The 27293-nt window shown below is 36.7% G+C and overlaps 1 protein-coding gene across 1 annotated transcript; it reads right to left on the bottom strand.

Annotated features, from left to right (window-relative positions):
* Positions 1-4666: 4666 nt before the first annotated feature.
* On the bottom strand, positions 4667-25594 carry YTHDF3 (YTH domain family, member 3). The gene is made up of 4 exons (XM_010281867.1): positions 25573-25594; positions 19677-19762; positions 16629-18221; positions 4667-5643 (listed from the first exon to the last, which is right to left on the bottom strand). Exons 3-4 carry the CDS (start codon positions 18201-18203, stop codon positions 5620-5622), a joined length of 1599 nt encoding a protein of 532 aa, XP_010280169.1. The 5' UTR covers positions 18204-18221; positions 19677-19762; positions 25573-25594; the 3' UTR covers positions 4667-5619.
* Positions 25595-27293: the final 1699 nt, after the last annotated feature.

Here is a 27293-nt window from a genome sequence, read left to right on the forward strand (position 1 = left end):
ACATCCACTTCATTCTCAAGATGCACATAAACTTGTGCAGGCAGATGAAGTGTTACAGTATCTCTGCGTGGATAAAATTCAAACCAACAACAAAAAGTAAAGTTTCTCAAGTGTTACAAACTAATTTTAGAGGCAAAAGAAGTTAATTCAGTATTAAGATGACAAGTGCAAATGCACACAGGATATGCAAACAGCTTATATACTCTCACTGTTAACAGATCGGTTGTTACCACCACTAAAATTCAGAAGAACACTTAGAGTGGACCCTTGTATTTAAATCACTCTATGCCCTTTAAAATTCCAATGAAATCATGTCCTTTTCTACTTTCTGAACAATAATGCTGCAGAGTTTACAAAAAAAAAAAAGGCATACACCACATGGGAGACTGAATTCATCTAGTTATTAAAGCAATTATTTCTCTATTTACATTGTGACAAGCAGGCTGAGACAGACTGAGACAAGCTAAACTCAGTCAGAAGATTTCCTCTGTTCAGAGAAGGAAATAAATGAAATCACGAACTTTTTGCAGGCTGTGAAAACCAGCATCCAACATCAGGCTTCCCTCGTGGGCATCGAAAGAAAGCAGCAGAGACATGACAGTGGAGTCTTCCCAGGAAAGGTAGGGAAGTGGGAAGGAATACTTACTTAGATGGGACTAAGAAATTCACTGCCTCTTGAATGTCTGACTAAGAACAGATTTCTGGAGGAAGATATTTGAAAACCCACCCATTTGCACTCTGTTCGCAGTGTGGCAAAACAGTTTCTTGTGAAGTATGTAGGGAAATTGATGGAAGGAGACATCCAACTGGTATTTGGCTTCTCTTTGTCAGATTTCCACTTGTGGGGAAGGATAAGGTCATAAAAGAACAGGTATATACAAACGTTATACAACTCCTTACATTAATAAACATCAAGTTTTATTATTAATATTTGGCTTAGAGATCCTTGGACACTGAAAGTATCATTAATAAGAATGCTTCAGGATTATTACGTGAAGAGAAATACTGTCAAAAGCCTGGACTGGATACAAATTTAACTTTGTGAACTGAAAAGTCCATATTCATCATATTAAAATGCACTTTATTAAAATATATAAAGTAGAACACACAGTATAGAACAGATTTTTTGAGGAAAACATGTCAGCTGTACACTAATATTGTAATTTTATATGAGGACAAACTCATTTACTTAAAATTCCTATGATCCATATAGAAATTCTTTCCTCTCCCATGCTAAACTACGGTGGATGTGTCAGGCTGAAAATAGAATAAATAAGGATGCGAACAGGTTACTTTCAAATAGACTGAGTAAGACCAAACAGTCAACTCCCATTGCCAAAGAATCCTCATTTGAGTTACTATACTATAATGCACACAAAACCAAACAAAATTTAAACCAGGTTTTGCTGCAACCGAATGGAAAAGAACTGCTCTCAATCTCTCTGAATTCATCAGTAAATTATACAGATCTTCACCTGACAAAAAAATAAACAAGACACTGAAAAACTGATGTGTATTTCCTTAACAAAGTGCTTGGAAAGATGAGTTCAAATGGCTTTGAAAATAACATGAAATCCATTCCTAAAAGATTATTTGTATATGAATGTCTAGAATTATTCACTTAAAAATCAGTGCTGCAGAAAGTTCAAAGACTGTCCACACTGGATTTCCACTGCACTAGAATCAGCTAAAGTATTTAATATCTTTCTGGTGAAAGAGCCACCAATAATTTTGAAAAATTTAGGTAACTGTTACTTACAGAATTCAAAACACTATTGGTTCAACTCAGTTTCATCTAGGAAAGATGCACTGATACCTGTATGTCAAAATAGTTTGTTTAAAACTTGTTTTTAAGGAATGTATTTCAAGCATGTACATTCTCTCATGATATAGAAAGCAATTCAAAATAGAACTTTAGTCTGACTAAACAGTGACAAATATTTAAGATGCTTCCTCCAAAATATTAAGTTATTTGCACCTGACCAAGAGCTCAACATTGTCTTTTTTTGATGCCACAGATTTGTCTGGGATGAGAATCATTTTGGCAAGGGGCTTTTGCATCTAATTTTTTCAGACAGTGCATTATGAAACTGCCAGAGTATCCAAAAAGAAGGAAACAGAGCAAGAGGATATATAGAAGCAAGTATTTGTTAAATTAAGCCTAGAATAGCAAGAGACATGAAGCAGTGAAATCTGTCTGGTTGTGAATATAATAATTTTTCCCAATCCAAGTTCCTCAAAATAACGTAGTACCCATGTTTTTCTTAAGCCAGCAACTTCAGCATTCAACTGACAGGAATTATTTCTTGTCAAAGTCTAACATAGGTTTTTTGGTATTTAAGATGTTGATGTTACAAAGTCAAGAGACACTCAAAGGTTAGCAGGGTGTTAGGGGGACAACTTTAATTTGTCCCACTTGTGTTGGTAGGGCAAACCTTTCAGCAATAAAACTTTTCTATATGAATTCTCAGGTCTCTTCAAAGTTGAAAAAGTAGTCAAAAATGGAAAATACTCAGCATTTCTTCCCTCCTCCTGGTATCACTAAATTTGTCTGATAACATAATATCTCACTGTACACTACTGAAATCTTGCACTGAATTGATTTTTTTCTTGGGAAGCCTTTTCCCAGTTTTAAACATTCTGCTGCATTTCTGGTTCACCAACCTACAGGTGTGTAGCTATAGCACAGCTAAGCCTATTCAACAGTGGGTACCTGCTTCTGAAAGGACAAATCTCCTTCCTTTCCCTCCCACTATCTCCCTTCTAAACATCTAACCTCACAGAGAACTGCTTAAACCGTTAAACCAGCAGAAAGTGTCTTGAACTGGCTCAGTATGGATCACAGGAAAACAAATGCTGACACAAAGGAGGCGGCATTAAGAACAGAAATGAGGATCCACTGACACCTCCATTAGCAAGTTAGCAAGCACCCATTACAACTTCACTGTATTGAAAAATCAGACCAAAAATTGTATTTCTACATTTATTTGAGATATTAAGCACCATTTCTTTTCTTTCTGGAGGAAAAGAACTTGTGCATAAGGAAGCTGAAGGCTAGAAGTTTCACATGTCCATTAACTAGTACAGCACTCCATAGCTGATTTTACAATGTTATATACTATTTTTACAGTACTTTATATGCACATAAAATTCCTTTTAATCTCAGCTGCACATACTAAACTCTCAGCAGTCAGCAAATCAGTCGCAACATGACTAACACCATCAGCAATGAAACTCTTCTATTTGTCGATTTACTAACAATCCTGAAACAGTGTAAGAACTGTCACAGCTCTCTAAATGTGATCACCTCCTTCTCTCACAATCCTGACTAATTTTCCAAGCTTTCAAAGTCTGCAACAGAGTGATGAACCCATTTTATACTAAATCTGAATCAATCCAAGAGCAATGCTCATGCTATTAGAATAAAAGAAGCAAGGGGTAAAGCAGGAAATACTAACAAAGCCTGCAAAAATATGAATACTGCAGTGGAAGCAAACGAAGGTTGCACATGCAATCAATTCCTGAACGCCTGACTCTAACAGCAGCTTTCTTTTAACTGAGAACTTCTGTGCATTTTCTTAAGATATTTTTGTAACAAAGAAGCAGAAACATGCTGATCCCTTGAAGGATCATCAGAAGGACTACATTCTTTGGACTCACAACATTGACCTTTGCCAATTCAACTGATTGACAGTTAGAACAATAGGCAGTAATCCATAAATCAGACAACGGAGGGAAACAAATAGCTATAAAACCTGTTTGCAAGAAACAGAAATGCATGGAATCAGCAGGTTTTGGGCTCAAGCCAGATTTCATAGAGTTTGGGCTTGAAACTTTTATATCCTAGTCTCCTCTTACAATATGCACTTTGCATATCCCTCCCTTACCCTACTTGCTATTTGTTACACATCTGCATTTAAGTGTGATTGCATCTTTTCTCCAAAATATGAGAGTGGCTTCCCTTTTGAGCTTCCAGAAAAATGGCAGTAAAAAATTAAGATTCATATCTGCTACTCTGCAGTCTCAAACAATATTTTAAATAACGAGCAAGAAATAAGTGCGTGAACTTTGTGTTTGCAAGGTTAGAAGAGTACAAGGGGCTTAAGAAGACAGAAAGTAAGATATAGCAAAATAGTCTGTATTCAAAACAAAGCTTTGCCACTTAAGCTCCAGAACTCTGATTGCCAGAATCTGTAGATGAAGGACTCAAAACACAATATAAACACCTGTGTTGAACAGTAAGACATGAAACATGTTCAAATAATATGTGGTATTGCTATTTTAAGCTATAACATATCTGACTTCTACATTGCTGTTCTAAAAAGAGAACGCTATCCCTGGAGTTTGGTACAGGCTGTTCAGTATTTTGTACAGTCAATATACCCGCTTAACATTTTTTTAATATTCTCTTCCAGCAGATAGAATGTGTTGCTAAATAAACAGAACCAAAAGACATAATTTTTAAAAGTTAAAAACTAGTATAGAATTACCCAGTTTAGTATGTCTTCTAAAATTCTTGTTGCATGGTTCTAACAAAAAATCATGTTAACATGGCTATGAATGTCATCTCCATGGATCAAAGTATTTTTCTGAAAATATTTTTGATCAGGGCAAAAAACACTTGGATGTTGGAACAATGAAACAAACAAATTTGAGAAACAGAGTATATGCTTGCTAAACAATAATTATGTTTATTTAGCTAGTGAATCACCTAGAGGAGTAAATTTTCACTTTCATGATAGCAATCTGTCAGGCTTGCAAACACCCAGAAACAGGAATTAAAGATTATTTTAAATGTAGTTATAAAGGTCATAAAAAGTCTGATTTAGACTGAGGTACATTTACTCAAAACTGAGATTCATCGAGTGGTAGCAAACAAACAGTTCCTCAGACAAATGCACTTTTTTCAGTATACATGTTACAGAAAAAAAAAAAATAAAGAAATGTGCATTAACTGGTGGTGTCCACCAAGCTGCATATTAATATTCTCTTACACCAAACAGTCTGAAACAAGGGAAATGTCATTCTAATATAATTTTATGTTATGTTTCATTTGGCTAAACTGCAGCTTAAAGTTGCTTTGCCATATTAAAAGATTACTACAATAATTTTCACATGAACATTTAGACTTGAGTTTTACTCCAGGACTAAATATGGCATGATTTGCTTTTAATCTGTCGAATAGCTAAAAACTGACAATTAAAAAACTACAACAAAGAAAAAATTAAGTTGAAGCAATGTGAATCTCACATCATTGAACCACTTCTAATGGTTAAATGTTAGTATTTAACAAATTCAAAGAGTTAATGAATCCTTGCATTCGTTCGGTCTCCTGTGCCTTAGCTAGGATGCATAAATACAAAAGACAGCAGATACTGGTAAAAGCTTCAGGACAGAAAGTGCTTGACGAAGGTACAGTTCTCAAGTGTGTTTGGTGAGAGAGTATAAGGGCAGATGCACTGATGAGAACCATTACAAGAAGAGTCAATTTTGTGTTAAAGTGTTCAAAGATGTCACCTTAAGCAGAAAAAAGCTTTAATAACGTCTTCTTAGACATATTAGGCATTTCCAGAGTCTACATCATTAGTGTTGTAATTCTAGCAGGACATCTCCATATAGTTATTGTTTGTTTCTATTTCTCTCCTGGAAAAAAAAAAAAAAGGGAAGTCATGTTAATACAGTTCAACGTTATCTGCTTTCTTCTCATTAGAGCAGTTGCATTGCTTGCAATTTCTCTAAATCAGGCAACAAGCTTCCAAGGAAAACGTTTCACTTTTTTCAGGAACATGAAATATCTAGTTCAAGTCAACTTATTAAAAAGAAACACAGAAGTATACATCAAAGAAAGAGGTAAATACGTTCCAAAAAAACAGCTATCAAAAAAGTGTTATAATGTTACTTTTAAATCACTTCCAATAAAATATATTGCACAAAATGAACAGAGGAAGGAGACCAAGGGACCTACAAAAAAGACAAGAGGTACCTTATATCTTCTGCTTAACTTGTCAAAAAATGCTCTGCATAAATATTTAAATATTCTACTCTCCATCCATTATATCCCTGAAAAAGTAAAGATCATTCCCAGGTATCTCATTCAAAGCTCCACTGTAATAAAATGTTTCAAGATGCTTAAGATCAAAAAGTAACAGAACAAGCTGGGCCAGTACCTCATCCTCCATACAAACACACTGCTCAAATGGCAAGAAAAAGATTTTTTTTTAAAAGCCATCCATACTTGTTTTAGAAAATACTTCCAATAACAAAACGCAAAACTAGCGAGGTAGGAATGGCTGAGGAAAAAAACCAAAACAGAACACTTGAATGCAAGCCCAAGTTGCAGTCAAGACCATATTCACTACAAAGCCCTCACAGCATTGCGAGATGTTGCATTTGGTGTAAAAGAACAAAATGTATAATATCACTAACGATCATAAACAACTTTGTACTATTCAGGACTAAAATACTAACTGCACTGTATCTCTACCAGGGACTAACAAATTCTTCCTCTGCATTACAAGTCTAATGGAGTAAATAACATTTTCAGTGCTTTACCATCATCCTCCATTTTCTCTACTTTGTTAAAAATAAACATACACTTAAGCATTATGACTACCTCTATGAAAAAAAAATTAAAAAACAGAACAAAAAAACTGTATCGTGTTGGCTATAATTATTGCGTATCTTCCAGACCGTAAAGAGACACCGTAGTTTGACTCTAAGAGAAGAATTTATCTTCCAATAGCATTTCCTTTCTTAATGTGTACAACTGAGCACATCATCTAAATGTTTTAAAATACCTTCATATGAGAGGTAGGTTCCCTCCCCCATTTAAAAGAGAACAAAAAAAACCTTGTTTCCAGTATTTTTATTATTATTGCATTACACAGCATGATTTAAATGGAACATAAACATAGCAGGGAAAACCAACATAAACCAGGAGGCATTTGAACAATAATTTCAAAACCACTCTGATACCATGCTGAAACTTCATTATGCTAGAAATTATTTAGGAAAAGTGCAAATTAGCACCCAAATACTGCTAAAAAAACACCCACTATAATGAAAGAGGATACATAACATTTATAGTGGTTATTAGAGTACAGCTGACTATCTAGTCCTCTCCAAGACAGACCTCCAAGAACACCAAAAAATTAAAGCTCACACAGACTTCTTGGTCACAATAAGCAGCTCATGACACTAGCAGCTCTGTATCTAATATTGGACATTCTCTAGGGCAGAACTTCAGTGTATTTAAAGAGAGCGCCATACTTGCACAATTCTGCTAGAAATAATTTTTTCTAGTTCAATGAAACATGACTAATATTTGCATAGTAAAATACTGTTTTTAAAATGTGAGATTGATAGTATCAGTCATTAACATAAACTGATATGTTAACAGTGCATGTCTAGGCTGAAAACAGATGATCACTGGCCTCATGCCTCACTAAGCATGTAAGGCATTCAAAAATAGCCTGCTCATGCACATCTCAGATTATTCCTCTACTATTAGCAGACTGCAACTGAAAGAACTGCACAAAGTGCTGAAAAACACTACTGCGGTATTAAGTAGTAGCCTGTGAAACTGATGTTAATGAAATATCAATATTTTAACAATTTTAAATACTACCTACATACAAATAAAATCATTGATTCCTGTCCATTTGCAAGTATACCATATGTAACCACTGAGTCAAGCTGCCTAAAAAGCCTCTCTGCATTGCAAACTGCTGCACAGCAAACTGACCGATCTTGTGCTTTGTGTAGCCCCTGAACTCAAAATGCATTTAAGTCCATAAAAATTCAAAGTGAATGATATCCTGACTACTGGCTTCCAGTGGATGAAATAAAGGAGATGTTACAAATTCAAGTCCATTTTGAATTCTAGAGGAAAAAGGCTTCAAAAGCACCCCAGCACACCTTTCTTGTAGTCTCAAAGTTACATGTTGCTACATTTGTATTAAATACTTAGAGCGGACATACAAACGGTGTTTTTCAATGTAAGTGAACACTATATTCTTCAGATATTGGTATCAATGGCATTCGGCACTCTGTACGGCAAAAGGGTCAGAGAGAAAACCCGATTTTTTCAAAATGCAGTTAGTGGTATTACACTCAAACATTCCCTCACCCACCCGCACACCTCGGTCTAAATCAGATCACAGTCACTACCACTGTTCCTGTCTCAAAAAGTCTTCCTCTTCTGGTTTTTTGGGTGCCTCATTATGATTGTTTGTTTTGGATGAACAGTGATTATAGACAAACTAGCAGGAGACTTTATCCCCAGCAGGTTTCCACTCTCAGAACAGAGGAAGTTTCCAGTGTAACTGACTGGATTCCGCTACATTTCCCTTTTACCCAACTTCTCTTATTTCTTACATTCAAATGAGCAAGACCTTTGCCACATCTCCTGCAATGCTCTTGTATTAAAAGCTTCTCCAGTCAATTTAAGTTCCCTGCCAAAGGCCAGCTTCACTTCATAACTCACCAGGGTGAGGTTACCCAGCTTTAGCTGGAGTTCACAAGCAAGCTGTGGAAATCAAGTACCTTTTGAATTACAACAATGCAGGAATGTATTGGCTGATTAAAGGTACCTGCCAGCTGCAGACCATGCAGTAAGCAGATTTTACACAAACTGACACAACCAAGTGAAGGTGAACCTAAAAATGCTCACGCCTTGGAAACATGCATCGATCTAGTGCAAAGATATGGAATTAACTTGGTTCGAACTGTGAGGTTGACTACTTCCAAATTTCAGTTCTCTGAATTCAGAGCATTCAACAGATGATCCCATGCTAAAAAGTAGCTGCAATGTAATTTATCCTCAGATTTAACAAAATCCCCATGCTAACAAATTTTCAAAATTTAAAGCAACAAAAACATCTCCCAAATTTGCCAAACTTGTGCATCTTACTGCAATGTTTAAAACGTTCATGCCTGAGGCCATCTGCTTTGCCCCTCTCCCAAGAGGTAGCATTCTCACAGCGGCTTCAGAAGGGAATATGTAGCATATCTTAGCTGCTCTGATGCAAACTGTGATTTAATCTTCAGCTTAAAAGCCCTGCTCATCTGCATTGTAAGCTAACATGTGAGACTGCATTCTGTGAAGTCAGGTGCAGGCACACATCTCCTTTTGCCAGCTCCACTGCATGGGCAGAAACACCTGGCAGAGGCAGAAAAGACAGCTGTAGAGGTGGCGAGAAGAAGCCACAGCAAAGTTCATGAAATATCATTTAGTAATAGCATCAGCCATAATCTGCAGTTTATTGCACACCAGTGTACCACTACAGCTATGACAGCATAAACATTGACCTTAGTGCTTGAGAACCACAATGAAAAACAGATTACTGCAAAAACTGAAAAATGCTAGAAACAGTTTACTCCATTTATGACAAAGATCTCATTGGCTGTTAACAAACTACATGACTAAAACTTTAAAATAATGTAAAATAAAGGTCCTTTTTAACTTCTCACTCTTGAATTCCAAACTAGAGATGGTAAATCTCCTGAAGACAGAGATTACCTCAAAACCAAATAAAAATATGTAAATACATTTTTCTGAGAAACACTTTGGGAATTCTAAAAAGATGGGAGGGAAGGATCACATGGGAAGGATTTATAGAAGCCTTATATGGACCTAGCAATTTTTCCTGTGGAGATGCCATCCCCTCCCTAAATACTCTTTTTCTTCTATTCCTTATCCCAACTTGAAAACTACAAGGCACAAATTAAAAATCAAAGTAAATATAGGAAGTCAAATGAGCTTTTACAACTCCAGAGCAGTTCCTTCTCCTGGTAAGCCTTATGAATTAATAGTCATCTGAGATCATGCTGCTGCAGCTGGTTTGAACTCCAGACAGTAAATAAGACTTTCAAGCATATAAATATTAAGAAAGCCTGAAAAGCTACAAGAATTAGACTTCTAATTTATTTATTCTTCCTATTAGTTTTGATGGCATTTTTTTTATTTCAATCTCTGAAACATACTTAGCAACAGTAACAATGTGAACAAGTTACAGTAAAAAGGTAAGTAAATGTAAATTTGAGCAGACACATGCATTGTTAGTGGAACATGGACAGACCGTATTATTTTATTATGGTAACAATAAGGGCAATAAGAACTTAATCCACATCTGAAATTCCACAGCACACTGAATAACAGGGTACAAACATTCAGAAGGCAGAGGTGCAGAAAGAAACCTAACTACTTTAAAGATACCATATGATAACATACAATGAGGAAAGGCTCTTGCAGAAACCAAGCTTGAACTCCATGAGCCAGAAAAGCCCTTCCAGTCTTGTTTTCCCAGGTGGATACTTTCAGTGATGGATTGGCCCATTCTACCTACAAGTAGCAAGTGCTTCCTTTCAGTGCTGTACATCGTTACACATTGAAATAAGATAATTAGCTGCAAGACAGCCATTTCAGCAAGTTCATTAAAAGTAAAAAAAAAAAAAAAAAAAAAAAATAAAGCTTCTAGATCCTCATTATTGTTTGCTAACAATGCTCACAGTATAACATCAGCTTTTGAAAACTGACAACAAATAGCTTTTAACTACATCAATGGAAATTGCATTCAGTGATGATCACTATCCCAGCAAAAGAGGCAGAAAGATGACTCCAACACATTTGTTAATTTTTCTCAGAGGCCCATGGGCAACAACAAGATCTTATTTAACTGCTCTGCTAAGCAATCTATAGCAGCCTTGGAAGGGAAATGACATCCACTGCAGGGCCTACAAAATACACTGGGGAAGAATTTCCCAGACAATTTTTGTTTAAGTCTCAGCACTCATGCTCTTTGCACATGCATAACTCAAGTTCCAGTCTTTTTTTCCATGAGGAAAAATGAACTTATTTTATCGTTGTTTCTCATTATATTCTACATGAAAGTGCAATGAACATGCAAGTTTGTTTACTTTTTCACAAATTACTAATACCTAGGTAAGGAAGCAAAATAATAGTTGTAATTACCTGTCAATATTAAGTACACTACCAGACCTCTGAAAAAGTGCTCACAAAGAATTGGGCTCAAACAGATCATCAACCGATATGAATTCCTGTAATATACCATTTCAACTAGATGACTCCGAAGGTTAAAGCCAATCAACTTCATACAAAACGTAAGCCATCCTCGTTCAACTGAATCTACAGAAACAGCTTTAAAACCATATAGATCTCACATATCTAGTAAAGTGTCATTTTTTTCCAGCAAAGCACCAGCAGCAATCTTCACTCAAGTTTCTGCTAACTAGCCCATCTGTGGCATGAATCAATGAAGCAAGGCTGAAGTACTGCGTGGAGAGCCACACAGGTTGCGACTTCCTTGTAATATGCAAGCATATTTCTTCCCTACAAACTGCAGGAAAAGCATCAGTTTTCTAGTCAATTTGTTCTTAATAGAGCTGTGCAGTCTGAGGAGATGTAGCAGGAAGCAGATGGCTGCCACATGAATTTTAAAAGCTATTCATGTGTACTCAAGGTTCTGCTTTTGCTCTGGAAGAAGAGCTTTAGAATTACTCCTTTGCTTTAAAAACCACAACTTAAAACACATCTTTTCAAAAAGGTGGAGCTGTCACAGATCCAGCTCAATTCAAGTTTGAAGTCTTGTCTTAGGCTGCTACCTTCACATTTAAGAACACTAAAGAATTAGATTCCAAAAAAGATCGGTCTCTTGAGCATTAAGGTAAACCATTTGGGTGGTATTCCTAGCTTTTCCAATAGGGGTCCCTATTTTACACAAGAAATTCTTCAAGTCCCAGAGTCAGGTAATTTAAATCCACTCAGTAAGAAGGACTCCATAGGCTCGATTTTGCAGGAAGTCTGCAAAAAAAGAAAAACTTGGCAAGATCCATACAAGTGTCACTATAAACTAGGGCTGCCTGTGAGTTTAATTACATTCCATCTCTTTCATTCAACAGTCCAATATCGCAATTTCCCCATTGAAGCATCTTCTCCTTTACTAGGGAAAAGCAGGCCACAACTCTTACATAGTCACTCTATACCATACCCTACTTTAACATCCAGACCTCTCCATGCTACCCCCATCCTGCAATAAATCCTAAACACTACCTGTGAACAGAAACAATTGACCCTACCAAACAAAGAAAACAGGCACATTCGAAATCCATGTGTCTACAACAAGAAAACTTGAAGTAATTTTTAAGTGTTTCCAAAAGACTGAAGATGTAAAGGCAAATGAAGACATGGTAAATAAGCACACCATCATGGGATGAAAATTCTGGATCAGTATCTAGCTCCAAATAATCCTCTTCTCCCAAGACTAGGTGTACATATTTGCCTCACAATCATCAATGGACCAAGAATGTATCTTCTATTTCTACTTTCTGACTGTACTGTTTTTTCTGAAGTCAGACATGGGACCTGCAGTACCACTTTCATTTATGAAGATGAAACTGTAGATAAACATCAAGGAAATTGCAAAATAATGGCCCTTGAAACATCATCAAAAGCATACAGGAAATGCACAAGTTTCTCAGAATATATTACATAACCTGTTTTCATTTACTGTTTTGAACCTATTTTAGATGTAAATATACAAACTTTAAAAAGCTGTCGTTACAACTATCATTAAAAACGTCGGTCAACTACCTGTTTTCCTTGACTTGTACAAGGATTATGGATGTATCTAATGACTTTGACATTATAACCTAGTAGTTGATGTTTAGGAGGGGTAAGGGGAGGAAGGAACACCTTAATGGATGTTTTCTTACTTCCCTCCTTCCTTTACCACATTTTTAAGAAATAGTAAATCAAGCATAAAGTCAGTAATGTCCTAGAGTAGAAAGGAGTTACACTGCGTAACACTGCAGCCCAATTATGACCCAATTATCAGAGGAATAGAAGTTACATCAGTAACAGAATGAGGGAGAAAAAATGAAATTACTCCTTTTGAGAGTCAGAAAGTTTTAGCTGTATCAGCATTCCTATTATAGGATATGTAGTGCAACAGCAGAAACCTAACATTTTAAATGCTTTTTACCTGCCATTTACAGGCTTCCTGAAAACTAAAAATTCCAAAAGCAAATTATATAAACGTAACTGTAGAGGAATTCAGTATATCTTCTCCCATGGATAAAAATTAAATTATTTTTCTGAATTATCTCACTAAGAAAACCATCTAAAACATTCTATAGTTACGTGTCGAACCATGACCTTTTTTGCCATTATATGCTACAAAAGTAGAATTCTACATTAAAAAGCACCAAAAGAAGTCCTAGAACAACAAGTAATTGCAGGTTAACAAGCCACCTCCGGAGGGTGAGGAAGCTGTTACTCTACAACAACTGCATTTTTAATCAGAGCCACATCTCATTTTGATCCATGTATTTACTGAAGATCAGGTACACAGCTACTAATACAGATTTTTTTTTTTTTCTTTTCAATACTTTTTACTTGCCTGATGTAAGTACATGCTCTTAAACGGCATATTTTAAGACTGTTTCATTTTTTTAGATCTTATTACTACTGCTTTCTGTTGAAATTCAAACATGTTTTTAAATAATAGACACACATTTACATCACAAAGCAGTAGCTCAAACTAACGACTAATGCAATTTCAGATTATTTAAATAGACTACTGACAGACCTCATTAAAAACATCGTGAATTTCCTTGCTCCTTTGGTGAAAGACCGCAGCACTTGTACATTTAAAATAGGACACTGGAACCTGAGCCGTAAGAAAAGTGTGAATGATTACTCCACATATTTGTTTCCAACCCCAGTTGTAGACACCTTACCCACACCAGGGTCACATCAAACAATGGTAGACACTAGAGTTCTAATATTTACACTTAAAGAAACTATTCATATTCATTTGCAAGTAACCTTTATCAAATGGCAGTTACTGAAGTTTCACATTAATCACAGACTATTCATTGCACTTTTATAAGCATACTGCCACATTTTAATAAAACATGCTGCTAGGTCATATTGGAATTTAATTATTGATCGCCCTGAGTTGTTAAGATTAAACTTTTACAACCAATTATTTTAAAATAAGTTAGCTGGAATTATGAACAGTTATAAAGTAAATTAAATCCATAAATCATATTCTGTTTACCATGTTTAGATGACTGGCTGTATGAAAGTTTGTTACCACCTATGCAACAACAAAACGTTAACTTTAAGGAACATGTAAATGACTACGGCTGCTTGATGCATTTAATATTTTATTAACAGCAATAAGCACATTTTTCATGACAGAAACATTGGAAACAAAGTGATTGCCACAGCTGCCACAGAAAATGGGCATGAACTTGATTTACACAGTTCTACTCGCAGTAGAAAGTGCACTAATTTAAATACAGCTCCGTAAAAGCCTAGCTGGCACTAGGTAATAAAGGATTACTCAATTAACCATAAACCAGAGCTTACAATACTAATTTCCAAACTATTCTTGAATCATAGAAGAGTTAACAATGGTTACAATTTCAAGACAGGTTGTTTGTATACTGTCTGATAAAAGAAAAACCTAGAGGTATAAAATCAACACTCAATCATAAGAGAATGATAAAGATGATCTCCTAGTAGCTGTCATTAGCTTAACTCGGACTATTTTAAGTAAATATTAATTTGCTTAAGGCATATCTCAAACCCATCTACAAAGAGAAAACATCACAACTAGATATGCAGCTCTAAATTAATTTTTTAATAATTTGCCACAAAACCAATTTGTACAATGCTGTAGAAGAATCAATGCCAACTGTGCAAGTATCTTGACATGCATGTTTTCTCTCAATAGTATTAAGAAAAGTAACTTAACAGAGAAATGCAGGGTTCAGCACTTGAGTCATACAGATACTGTATGTTTCCCTGAAGATATTAAAGGAAACAGCAATGTTACTTTATTACAGAAACATGCATAATCACCGTCATCTAGTCAAGAGATTTACTAAATGCTGAATTTAGTGCTTTGAATTTTAAGTTTAGCATACATAGAAACACTACCAATAACCTATGTTCCCCTCCTCCATTATATTTTGTGGCTTTCATCTACTACAGAGGGAACAAAACCACAAATAAAACACACTGTCTTCCTGAGTTGCTAGGACATGCCTGAATTATGACCGGTTATTTGTGAAGTGTCTTAAAACATCAAGAAAATACTGAAACACGAAGGCTACAGAGAAACATGATAATCTTAGTCTGCCTGAAACATTACCGAAATCACAATGAAGTTGTACGATAGCATGAAAAAGTGAAAGTTTTCCCCTTACATTGAATATCAGTTAAGAATGTGGCCCATCCTCCCATCATCAAGATGGCATGAAAGTAACAATACTGATTTAGGGCATATTCAGTTTTCTTAAAAAAAAAAAAAAAAAAATTCGAAGGGCATTACACGCCCAACTAGGATATTCACCCTTGCCTCCAAACAATAAAAAACTTCCAACATGACAATTTATTCCAGAGCTGTGCAAAATTGATCTTATGTATGCACAACACTGATCTTATAAGAGAAGCAACATGTGTGTTGAAGGATTAGGAATGTACAAGAGGGGTGGAACCACTGCAGTACTAGAAACCTAAGAAAAGCAAGGGAAATTCTTATGCAGCCAGAATTGTGGCAGCTTCAAGAAGTGAACAAATTCAGGACTTCACATCCCACAAGGCCCCTAATTAGCATAAACCCTAGACTTTTGGGGTTTTTATTCAGTAGGTGGTGTGACAGGATGAATGGAGAGCACTACCAAACCGCACTGACGCAAACTCCCGTTTCTGAAATACTTGCACATCACCTAACTGGTACAATAGTTCCTGAAAGGTTTCTAACCATGAGACAAATCATATATTAACAGTAACTAGCAAGCCTGTTAAGAAAATAAATATAGCGAAAGTAAATATTGTGGCCAAAGGTGAACACAAGCATTATTAGTAAGGAGAGTACACACAAGACAAAGTAGACAAGTACTATAAAACAGCTTAAAATAAATGCCTTTCCTCCCTTGTCTGGTTTTCTGAAATACCTCTAAAACTAAAGACTTCTCTACAGATTTATCATAGGTATACTTTTCTTCGCTGAAATTAAGTACATATTACTTTTTTTAGGAAACGCATTATCAGAATTGTCCAAAATTATTTTGACACTGTACAAGTCATCACTGTATCACTTCTGTGTTTCACAATTGTACAAAAGATAAATTGAATCAAGAGAAAAACCTGCTTTTCACAGTAATCATGCTGTTAACATTTTGTTAAAGCAGAATTTGAATGGAAATTTTATGTTAAATAAAGCAAACTTCTCCTGAAATTTCAGGTCCTTTTTGTAACATACAGAAACGGTAAAAATCCAAACCAGAAGACTCCAGTTATGGAATAACATACTCAATTCAGTTTTTGTTTACTTTGAAGAGTAAAACATGTCAGAAGTCTGCTTATGCAGGCCTATGTTAGTATTCTGGTTAAGCACATGCCTGTGTTAACAAAACAAGTTACAAGAACTCAAATCTTTTCATTAAGAGCCAGTTATATCAAGTACAGACACCTTAGGTAAAAAGCACCATTTTCTGATTCAATACTCACACACAGAAATGCCAGTTGTATGAAAAACAAGGTTTCCAAAAACAGAAAAAACAGGAGAGCTACTATAATGACATTGATTTCTTACCCTACGCATGGCTTCCTCCTCCTCTTGACGCTTCTCGTAATGTGCAAAGTCATCAAAGATTGAGGTGGTATGCTTGAAAGTAGCAATTATTTTAAGCACTTGCTTGGCTTTTTCTAGGGGTACCTCTTGAGTGTCCCTCGAATTGGTAACCGGTTTGTTGTCATTATTTTCCAAGCGAATATGTCGCAGTTGGTTATTGGGAACGTCTTTGACAAAGATCCATTTGACATCAAACTTCCCCTTCCACTTATCCTGAGACCAGACACCAGCATATGCATTGTAGTCCACAACAGACTTCATCTCAGCCACTCCACAAAAGTGTCCACTGCCATTCACACTGAAGAGTAAATAGAGTGGGCCTTTTCCATTCAGGGAACGATAAGCAGCATCCAAGCGCTTATTACCATGTTCAGTACTACACCAGATAGAGTACTTAATGGAGCGATGAATATCGTCCTCTGAATAACTTTTGATTATAAACACACGTCCATTCTTCAGATTCCAATCGAAGTCTTTGGGATTGTAGTTGTTTATGGCCTTTAGTTTCTCCAGCACTGGGTGCACTTCCACACCAGAAGGTGAGGAGCTGACGGATACAACACCTAAACCAAAGTTCTCACTACCAGCTCCACTGTTCTGGCTGAAGCCCACACCCCTATTACGAGGAGCTACCCAGCGGTTTTGCAGCTGTTGCTGCTGCAACTGGTGAGGCTGGGCCTGCTGCTGAGGTCCTTGTTGCTGTTGTGGTTGCTGTGGCTGAGGCTGCTGTTGAGGCAGTTGGCTTTGCACCAGTGGTGGTGGTTGAATTAATGGCTGAGGCTGCTGGATTATAGTCTGAGGAGGCAGTACTGGTTGGGCTGGGGGTGCTTTTACCACAGACCCTTTGTCATCCCAAGTTCCAATATTCATGTTGTGTTTTATAGGTGGTGGTGGTACAGCAGGGCCCCCAATGCCCACATTACCTTTAGGCTTGAGTTTCGGCTGAGGTTTAGCAGGCTTCCTTGCAATGGCAGCCCATGAGGTTGGTTTAGGTGCTGAACTGCTAACTGGGGGCACGCTGTTTGCTGCAATGCTTGTCATACCTGTACTGCTCAGAGCTGAACCTACAGTTTTTGTTACAGCAGCTGTCATATCTCCACCAATTTTCAGCCCAGTCATGCCTTGCTCAATGCTGCTAATCCCAGGCACCTTGCTGAGAGTATCACTGCCAAATCCAGCCTGTCCATCTGCTATGGCTCTCCCAAGAGAACTAGGCGGATAGCCATAGCTGCTGCTGTAAGCAGAGCTTTGCGTTGATTGTCCCTGAGATCCACTTGTCCCCCATGTAGAGAAGTCTGCATTCCCAGGAAAAAAATTAAATCCATGCTGCCCGAGAAATGGAGGGGTATTTCCTAATGCCCCAGGTTGACTAAATACACCATCAGGTATGTAATGGTGTTCACCATTACTCATCTGTCCATAAGTTGTCAAGTATGGCATTGGAGGGTCACCTGCAGTTGACCATGCTGCTTCGCCTAAAGAGTATGGAAATCCAATGGATGGAGCATAATAACTAGGCATATATGGGTCTGACATTGGTGGATAGCTGTTACTCTGCAAGAAAATAAACCACAAATCAGCACTATAGACAGTTATGCTCAGGGGAAAAAAAAAAACCAAAAAAAAACCCCCCACAAAACTGTAATACAGTCCAAAATATTTTTAAGGATTATACAAATATATTTGTAACTTCCACCATTCCTCCCAATGTAAAAGATGAACAAGGTATCTGTTAGATGTGGCCATTTTCTCCTCAAGAGACTTTTTCCAAAGCATTGAAGAGCCCCATTTTTTGTAATAAATTATCTTTATTTTTAGTTACTGAGCTAGGCTTAAAATGCCTCCATGTCAACAGTATCAAGAAGATAACAAGCTACTTTAAAAAACAAGTCATAACAACTGTAGTTTCATAAACACAGAAAAATAGCTGCAACTATGATTTAAAGTTTTGATGGTTTTGGTTTTTGGGTTTTTTTTTCCGAAATTTCTCACTTCTAATTGGAGACATTTGCCAGAACATTATAGTGAAAAGGATGCAAGGATGTCTGTCTGTTTCAGGAAGAACAACAATCAAACCATAACATTTCAACACTATTGAGAATGGGAATTAAGTACAATCCATGGACTAGTAGAACAAAATCTGCTAGCTAAATTCAAATTCCACTCCCAAGACTCCTGGGAAATCACAGCATTTACTTCTTGAGAAGATAAAGCTCCAAGACATTTGAAGGACTACCCCCATCTGATTTCTGATGTTTTTTTGGGGGAAAAAAAATGCAAATGTAATCATCCTCTAGCTGATGCTTCCTTAATGTTGTATTATTTGGGGGGGGTGTGGGGGGGGAAGGGAAGGCAAACAAAATTCTCAAAGGTTTTTAATAATTTGCACTTTCTCCCTCTCTCAAGACCACCACAACTTACAAACTTAATGTAATGAATATTAACTTTTGACTACACAGCTTTTGAAATAAGTCATTAACTTCTTAGCTGAAGAGTTATACCAAGCTGCAGTAATATTAAGCTTCAACCTATCATGCCATCAACTGTGAGCTACTTCCATCAACTTCAAAGGAAATCATGTCCAAGCAGTTAATATTTTCTTAGAGCCAATAAAACTGTTGTTTTGAACTGTATCCAATATATGAAGATTTCATCATAAATTTAAGGTGTAGGGTTTTGTTTTGGGGTTTGTGTTTTGTTCCTTCAGTTTGTTTATTTTCCTCAAACTTCTTGTAACTGCATCTTTGTGAAGTCAGAGCACAAGCACAAAAGCAGGAGACAGAGCATGCTTTTTAACTGAAACTTTTTCCAGAATTATTAAGACAACTTCACCTGTTTAAAATATCACACAATAAGACAAGATATGCTATAAAATTTTATGCTATAAAATTATATTTCCATGGATATTCAGGCAAGTAATACTAAGAAATATAATCCAAAAATCAATTAAGTCTGGAAGTCAGTTGAACTCCAAAATTAACTTCAAGATAGTAAACAATTTTCACTTACCTGATTTGTCTGACTACTTAGATATGGCTCAAAATCATCATCATTTACTGCATCCTTTTGATGAATCGAACCATTTTGTACTGAAACTAAAAGTAAATCTGTATTAGGTATACTCTCTGGAAGATCTGTAATGCACTTTTCATCTAGATAACACTTCTTAATCGCCCGTACATTGAAATACTTCTACTTGTGCTTTCTTGAGGCTGAATATATTATTGTTAAGCACCCCTTTGTTAAATTTAAAGAAAGTAGCTCATTCTGTTGATGATCCCGATCAGATCTCAGGAGATGTCTGGAAAGAGGGCAACCAGAGCAGACTACTCCTGACTATTCTTTCCTGAGCTCCACAGACAGAGGAAAAAACTACAGGCACACCTTATTTGCACAGGCAGTAAATCCAGCGTTTCCAGAAGTACCAGACCAAGCATGGATGTGCACCCCAACTATATCAGATATATTCTATAGGTTCAGGGAAGGTTGCAACATACAGCTTTCTCTTGCCTGGAGGAAAGTTCCCCACCAAGACAACCATGAAGGGCACCACTATTCAGCTATTTAATTCTGTATTTCCTACATAAATATTATGCTGTACTGGCACCTCTGAAATTCAGAGGATACAAAGCAAGATAGAAACAAGAGCTAAAGTCCCCAAGGGTGATTACAATCCTTTCCCAACATATATGCCACCATACACTGGAATCACTTCCTACCCGCTATTCTTGGCCTCCTATTTAATTTCATTTAAGGCATTACACCTACCTGGGACTTTCCAGTTACCCAAATTACTTGAAGTGTCCCTCCCCCAGGCTACCATTCAAAGTAAAATTCCACAAATTTCTACCAAGTTCCACTGTTTCCCATGGTGCAAAGCGGAACATGGACTTAAACCAGCAACTTGCAATGACACAACCTGAAGATGAAGACCTCTTCTCAAAACTAAATTACCACTATTCTGAATGCAATTATTTTGTTATTTATCAAATAGGTTCAGTGGGGAAAAAAACCACCAAGTTTTAAAAATGATCAGTAAGATGATCTCAGAAACCATGACAGCAGAAGTCACAACAAAACAGCAGATTTTCTGACAGCTGGAGACAACTGAGTTAGGAGCTGTCTCCATCGTTTCCCTCTTTTAGCAAAAGCTTCTGAGAAGTATATACTACCCTGTAACCTTCAACTCTGGTCGAGTCAGTGTTTAAGAAAGGTGTCTTTTCTGTTTCTCTGAGGAGAGTTCACATAGCAAAGTTCACATAGCAAACCAACTGGTGCCTGGACCAAGTTACTTGTATTATTTTTTTTTCACATTTGACTTTAACACCTCTAAAACAAACTGCCTTCAGTGAATGAAACTACCTGAAAAAAAAATTACAAAGGAATAGATATAATCACAAGGAACAACCAAAATTCTGGAGAAAGGTATTTGTTTCAGACAGCAGTAAAAAGAGTTAAAAATTCATAGTTTAACACAGAACAACATAAGATGTTTTTCAAAGCAAATATCTGGGAAGGAAGAAAGCAACTCATGTTTTGAATATCTTCCTAGAGTTTTAGAAGTCAGAACACTTGACACTTCAGTTATTACAAACTGGCACAGTGCATCTGTATACTAGCTACAGCCAAATATGACCAGCAATGGTGAGCACAATGTGTTTTAAAACTTGATAGAACAGTATTCCTAATTAAATACCAAATTTAAGTTAACATTAGGTGTTCCCCCCCCCATAAATAATGGTAACATACTGTCCTGGTTTCAGCTGGGATAGAGTTAGTTTTCTTCATAGAAGCTAGTATGAGGCGATGTTTTGGATTTGGGATGAAAAAATGTTGATAATGTGCTGATGTTTTGGGTTGTTGCTAAGCAGTCAAGGACTGTCCGGCTTTTCATGACGGCCTGCCAGCGAGTAGGCTGGGGGTGCACGGGAAGCTGGGAGGGGACACAGCCAGGACAGCTGACCCAGGCTGGCCAAAGGGATATTCCATACTATATGACGTCATGCTCAGTATATAAAGCTGGGGCAAAAAAGAAGCAAGGAAAGGGGGGATGTTCAGAGTTATGGCGTCTGTCTTCCCAAGAAACCATTAGATGCGATGGGAGCTCTGCTTTCCTGGAGATGGCTGAACATGGAGAGTAGTGAATAAATTCCTTGCTTTGCTATGCTTGCATGTGCAGCTTTTGCTTTGCCTATTAAACTGTCTTTATCTCAACCCATGAGTTTTCTGACTTTTACTCTTCCAATACTCTCCCCGTCCCGCCGTGGGGGGAGTGAGCAAGTGGCTGCGTGGTGCTTAGTTGCTGGCTGGGGTTAAACCACGACACATATTAATGATCTGGAACACCATATTCCTCTTTATATTTGGCCCAGTCACACAGGAGATGAGCCTCAAAATCTTTTGTCCATGCCATGTCCATTGCTTAGACTTAACCAAATAGTATGGAGAGCACAATTCTGAAATACAATTCTGTTAAATAGAAAAACAGACAGAGGCATACAAGTTTCTTAAAAGCATGCAACCACAAATGAAGGAATAAACAGCTGCATGTCAAGACTAGAATCCTATCAAAATTAATCTCCTCATACTGACAGCTAATCTTCATAAAACGTGCATCTGCTGTGTTTATTGTTTCAGAGGTATCTAAAGGTCACTTAAGACAGAATTATTTTTGGTCTGCCATTACAACTAACATAGAATATTCCTGTAAAGGTATTTTCTTTCTTATTCATTCTGTATTAAGATCTTAAGTCAGTGACACAAATAGTTCTACATCAACATCTTTCCTAGTAAACATACACATTTCCCAGTGAAACAGCATGACTACAAGTGTGTTTCTTTGTCTTTTCATTCCAACTTTACATAGTGTGTTCATAATGAAGAATGTAGCCCACATGCACATTTAACAAGAGCAAACAGATTAAAATGCATGCCTCATTCCCAAAAATCTCACATTAAGCGTTCCAACTAAACATGGCAGTGATGAAGAATACTAACTGAAACTAATCTACAGTTACTAAAAATATCTGTATCAATCCAACCCTGAAAATATGGTATAATTCTGTAAACACTGTGAAAACATAGAATGTAATTAGATATTGGGAAGAAACAACTCATCAAAATAAAGGAACTGAAAGCTTATATTCTTTTCACTGCTACTATCCTTTGAAAAACAACTTGCAAAATGCACAAATGATGGCCAAAGGCAAAAGAATAAATTTTTCATTAGAAGAGGCTGTTACACCTTGATTAATGTGGAGAATAAATACTGAAAGAAACACGTAACATTTCATTCTTGTTTTAAACCCAATGCTTACATTTAAACCTTCTACTAAATTATACACATATATATGCAAATGCAAGTCAGCACTTTCCTATCACACGTGCAATACATTGGCACAACAAACAAAAGGAGAAAAAAAAAAGTTTCAGGAATGACAGTTTCTCCCCCCCCTCCCCATAAGACATCATTTGATTGATGTCAGTTCTGATGTTTTATGTCAACTGTACAGTAGTTGACAATTTGAATAAGAAAACATTCAAGACAGGATAATTTACTCACTCAAGTCTCTGAAGTACCAACATTAATATCCAACACAACAGATGGATAGTACTGTTCTACACACTAGAACCTCAATCCCTCAAATTCTGGTCAGGGGAAACAGGACAGTACACCAATTTATAATCAACTAGAATAAAGCATTAAAAGCATTTTACTGGACAATACAAGTCAGCTACCTCCAAATATAATTTGCAGGTCTAATATATTTTGTTTCAATATGAAAAATACTCTTATTTCCATGCATACACCTCTCATACTGCTCACTCATATTCTCTCATGCTCTACCAGATATGTGGACAGTAACCTTTTTACCATCCTCTTTAACATTATTACTCTTATGCACAGAGCCAACTTCAGATTAGTTTGTTAACTCAGTAGCACATCTTCCCTCAAAGGTCCTTTAAGCTGGGACCTACCATGACACCTGAAAAAGATTACTGTTCTGCTAACATGCAGTCAGTAAGGATTGCTGATACTGACTTAATTTATCCTCTTGAAAAAGTCTCCAACCCAAAGCCAACTACTCGTGCTACACTGTGCTAGCACTCTCCAGCCTCCTAGCCCTTTAATCTAATGCTAAATCATAACTTAGTTTCATTAAATAGACATTATATCAAATAATTTAACAGAATGAAGATTATTGTTTTGTTTCACCATAGTTTTCATTTAGTTCATATTCTCACCAAGGGAATATATAGTAAGTATCCATTATTTAAAAGGCTGCAGTCCATAAAAAAACAAGTTCAGAAATGCAAAAATCTCTTCCTTACATAGCAAACTAAGAGATGTGTTTTGATTCAAATATCCTGCAGCATCTGCAAATTACAGCACACAAAATAAGTTAAAGCCGAGTTGTGCCTTTAAACTATTAAGCAAGCTACAACATAACACCCAAACAGAAATACTTAATACTTCCACTCCAATTCATATATATGGAGTATAGTTCAAAAACTACTTGTATCATTCTCTAACAGATGCACCTCAATAACCTCACTAAAACTGAGATATGATAACTCAAAGCATATGAAGCCACAAATTACTTGCCAAAATGAATCTGACTTTTCATCTCATTTAAGGGCAACATGGAAGGTATAAACACAAACTATTTTAGAGACACAAAGAAATAGTTAAAAGCTCCAGTTTGGGGGAAAAAAAGTAGAAGTATTGGGATATGAGATAACAAGTATTCAGGAATGACCAAACTGAGAAGGTAAACACAAGTTCATTTTTCTCTGAATGCAAAGAAATTAAAGGAACAGGCTAAATTCAGCAAGATTCAGGAATTGTGTGCTACTTTGTAAGTGATATACATAATAAGAAGCAGATAATCTGCACATAGAGAGAAAAACAGAATAAGTACACTGCAGATCACATTAAATGACAGTTCACAAAGAACAATTAGATTACTTCAGATAATGAACAGCAGGGAGCAAAGAGTACATGAGCTCCAAAAAATAAGTTTCTTATCTGCATGAAGAAATAATAAGCATATTAACACATGAAGGTAGCTCTGTGCATGCTATTCTATAGCTCGGCTTGCTGAGCACCTCAGAATTAAATGGGCACAAGTGTACTGATTAGGCAAAAAGAATTCCCAAATAGAGTATTAGTCTTTATATCAAAGATAACAAATTCCAGACCAGAAATAAATTGCAAGATATAATCTGAGATGCTGCTTATGACAGACTTGCCAAGAATTTTAGAGAAAGGAATATTAAGTAGTTAGTTCCTTGTTTCTGTGGGAGAGAAGAAACTCCATTGAGTATGGTATTTAAAAACTAAGATGTTGACAGAAGCGGTAAAAAAGTAGAAAAGCAGAAGGCCTACAAAACACTGAGAGAATACGCTATACTGATGCTAAAGTGAAGAGAAAAGCCCACAAAATTTCTGAGAATAAGGAAGGCAATGTGTTCTGCTCACAGATATGAGTAACTAAACAGTCACGTGGCTGTTGTCTCGCAAGCTAAGGAAGCTGTTCAAGAGATTCTTCCTGATGATTCTAGTACACTGATTCTATTCACTGCACAGAAAAGGCCCAAGGTGTACTGTTAAAGAGATTATACAAGCATATAACAAAGTCAGCTGAAAAGAAATAGCTATGTTATTGTCCAACTTCTGACATTAATCTTCATTTGCAAAATAAAACATTTTAAACTGATGTACCGCTGTGCCACAGCAAAAATGCTGTGAAATAACATTTTGGCATACAATTTCCTGTGATCTTGCTCTGAAATAAAAGACATCCTATAGCTGTATTCTATTCCCACAATTGTCCAAAGATGCATTAACCTTTATAAACAACAATATTAGAGATTTATACAGATATACAAGGAATCAACTTACCTTTATTTCCCTGTCCTTTAGGTCTCTGTATATAGGAAAGTGAGGGGAAAAAGAAGGGAAAAAAAAAAAAAAGCAAAACAAGTTCAGTTAGAATTCTCTAATGGGCAATTCGATTTATTTGCCAATTCTGCTCTTTTCAACTTAAATATCAGTTTAAAATATTATTAAAAACATGCTATTAAAATTATATTATATAAAATAATGTCATAAAAATTTTACCCCAAAAACCCCAGCAAAATAATTTTAAAATTTAAAGAATTTCACCAAAATCCATTGAAATAATCTAGTCTTTTACAGCACATGAAGCTTAGATGGTGTTGAAAACCAGAACAAATTAATTTCGATTGCTCCCGCCCCGAGAAATATAAAGAATAAACAAAGCATAGAGAAGAACAAAGAAAGTTAGTAGCTTAAGATTACTGCTAATGCTAGAACTTCATTATCATGTCATCTTCTAAGTTGGCTGATGAGTGCTTGTCAGAGAATAACATGCAATGCCTTGCTTTTTAGATATACAAAGGAGTACACAGTGATACTGTAAGGTGAACTACAAGTTGTACATTCCTTGTCTAGGCAATTACATTGAGAAAATGATACAGTCTGTATGAAGCTTTCACACAAGGAAATAATACGTTAAGGAGGAATTTTTTTTTTTTTTAGGATTAGTCATTACATTGTTAATCTGTCATGCACTAAGAATCACTGTAACACTACAGGTTACAGTATCCTTAATTCCTCTATAGCAAAATAAAATATCTTAGAAAAACAAATGCTAGTCCATGAAAACCTAATTCATCTTCTCACATATGTACAACTAGGCATAAGTGGGTCTCCAGGATCCATCACACTCTAATAATTTTTCGTCTTCAAAAACTCAGTATCCAAAGGTTTGAAAGTTTAGAAGGTAAACACCTCCATTTTGCTTTTATCTGCATCTGTCTCAGAGATACCCTGAGACTGTTTAACACTGCTCCATCTAAAGTTGCATGGTTAGTCACGTCCCTCTCCCAAAACCAGAGAGAAATCTCTGTAACCTTAAAAACCCCAACCACCTTGTCTTTTAGGATTAATATAATCCAGACACAAAAGCATGCAGAGACCAACAAGAAACATGGGATTAAAGAAGCTGGGAAGAAGGCTTCCTGGAAGACAGCAATGAAAAGCCAAGAGATCACTGAGCTAGAAATAAGTGAATAAAAGGGAACTGGAGAGCATGCACAGAGACAAAAGAAACAAAACATTAAAGGCACAGAGCGAAAATAAAAGGGAGCAGGAGACTGCAGGGCCAAAACTTTTGGGGAGTGGCACAGGCCCGCTGAGAAAGCGGAGACCAAGACAGAGTAGCTTCCAGCTAGAGAGGCCACCAGAGGCCTAGTAAAGATAAAAAACAAACTGTAAGCTCCGTGAAGAACCAACTTAAAAAAGCGCAGCACAGCGCACAGAAACAGAAGAGATCAGCTGGAAGAAGTGGAGGCCGCGGGGAAGGAGCAGAAACCAGAGGCCCGAAGGGAGAAGAAGTGGATGAGGAGAGAGAAAGGCACGAAGAGAAAGGAGGCAGTAACGAAAATTCGGGGTGCGCAGGGGAGAAGAGAGGGAGCTGCGTGTCGCAGGGAGCCCAGCACCAAGGCGTTCCCGCAGCGGAGAGAGGTAACGGGAGCCCGGAGGGAGTCGGCCGGGAGAGCCGGCTTGCGGGACGAGAACACATAAAGGGGGCAGGCCGG

Source organism: Phaethon lepturus, unplaced genomic scaffold (genome assembly GCF_000687285.1).
Source record: "Phaethon lepturus isolate BGI_N335 unplaced genomic scaffold, ASM68728v1 scaffold12652, whole genome shotgun sequence".
In the NCBI taxonomy this organism is placed as follows: Eukaryota; Metazoa; Chordata; class Aves; order Phaethontiformes; family Phaethontidae; genus Phaethon; species Phaethon lepturus.

Coding starts and splice junctions, on each gene's coding strand:
- YTHDF3 (XM_010281867.1), bottom strand. CDS start 18,203: ATGTCAGACCCATATATGCCTAGTTATTATGCTCCATCCATTGGATTT. Junction 5,644..16,628: donor AGGAGGAAGCCATGCGTAGG/GTAAGAAATCAA, acceptor TTTTTTTTCCAG/GAGAGAAATAGAAACAAACA.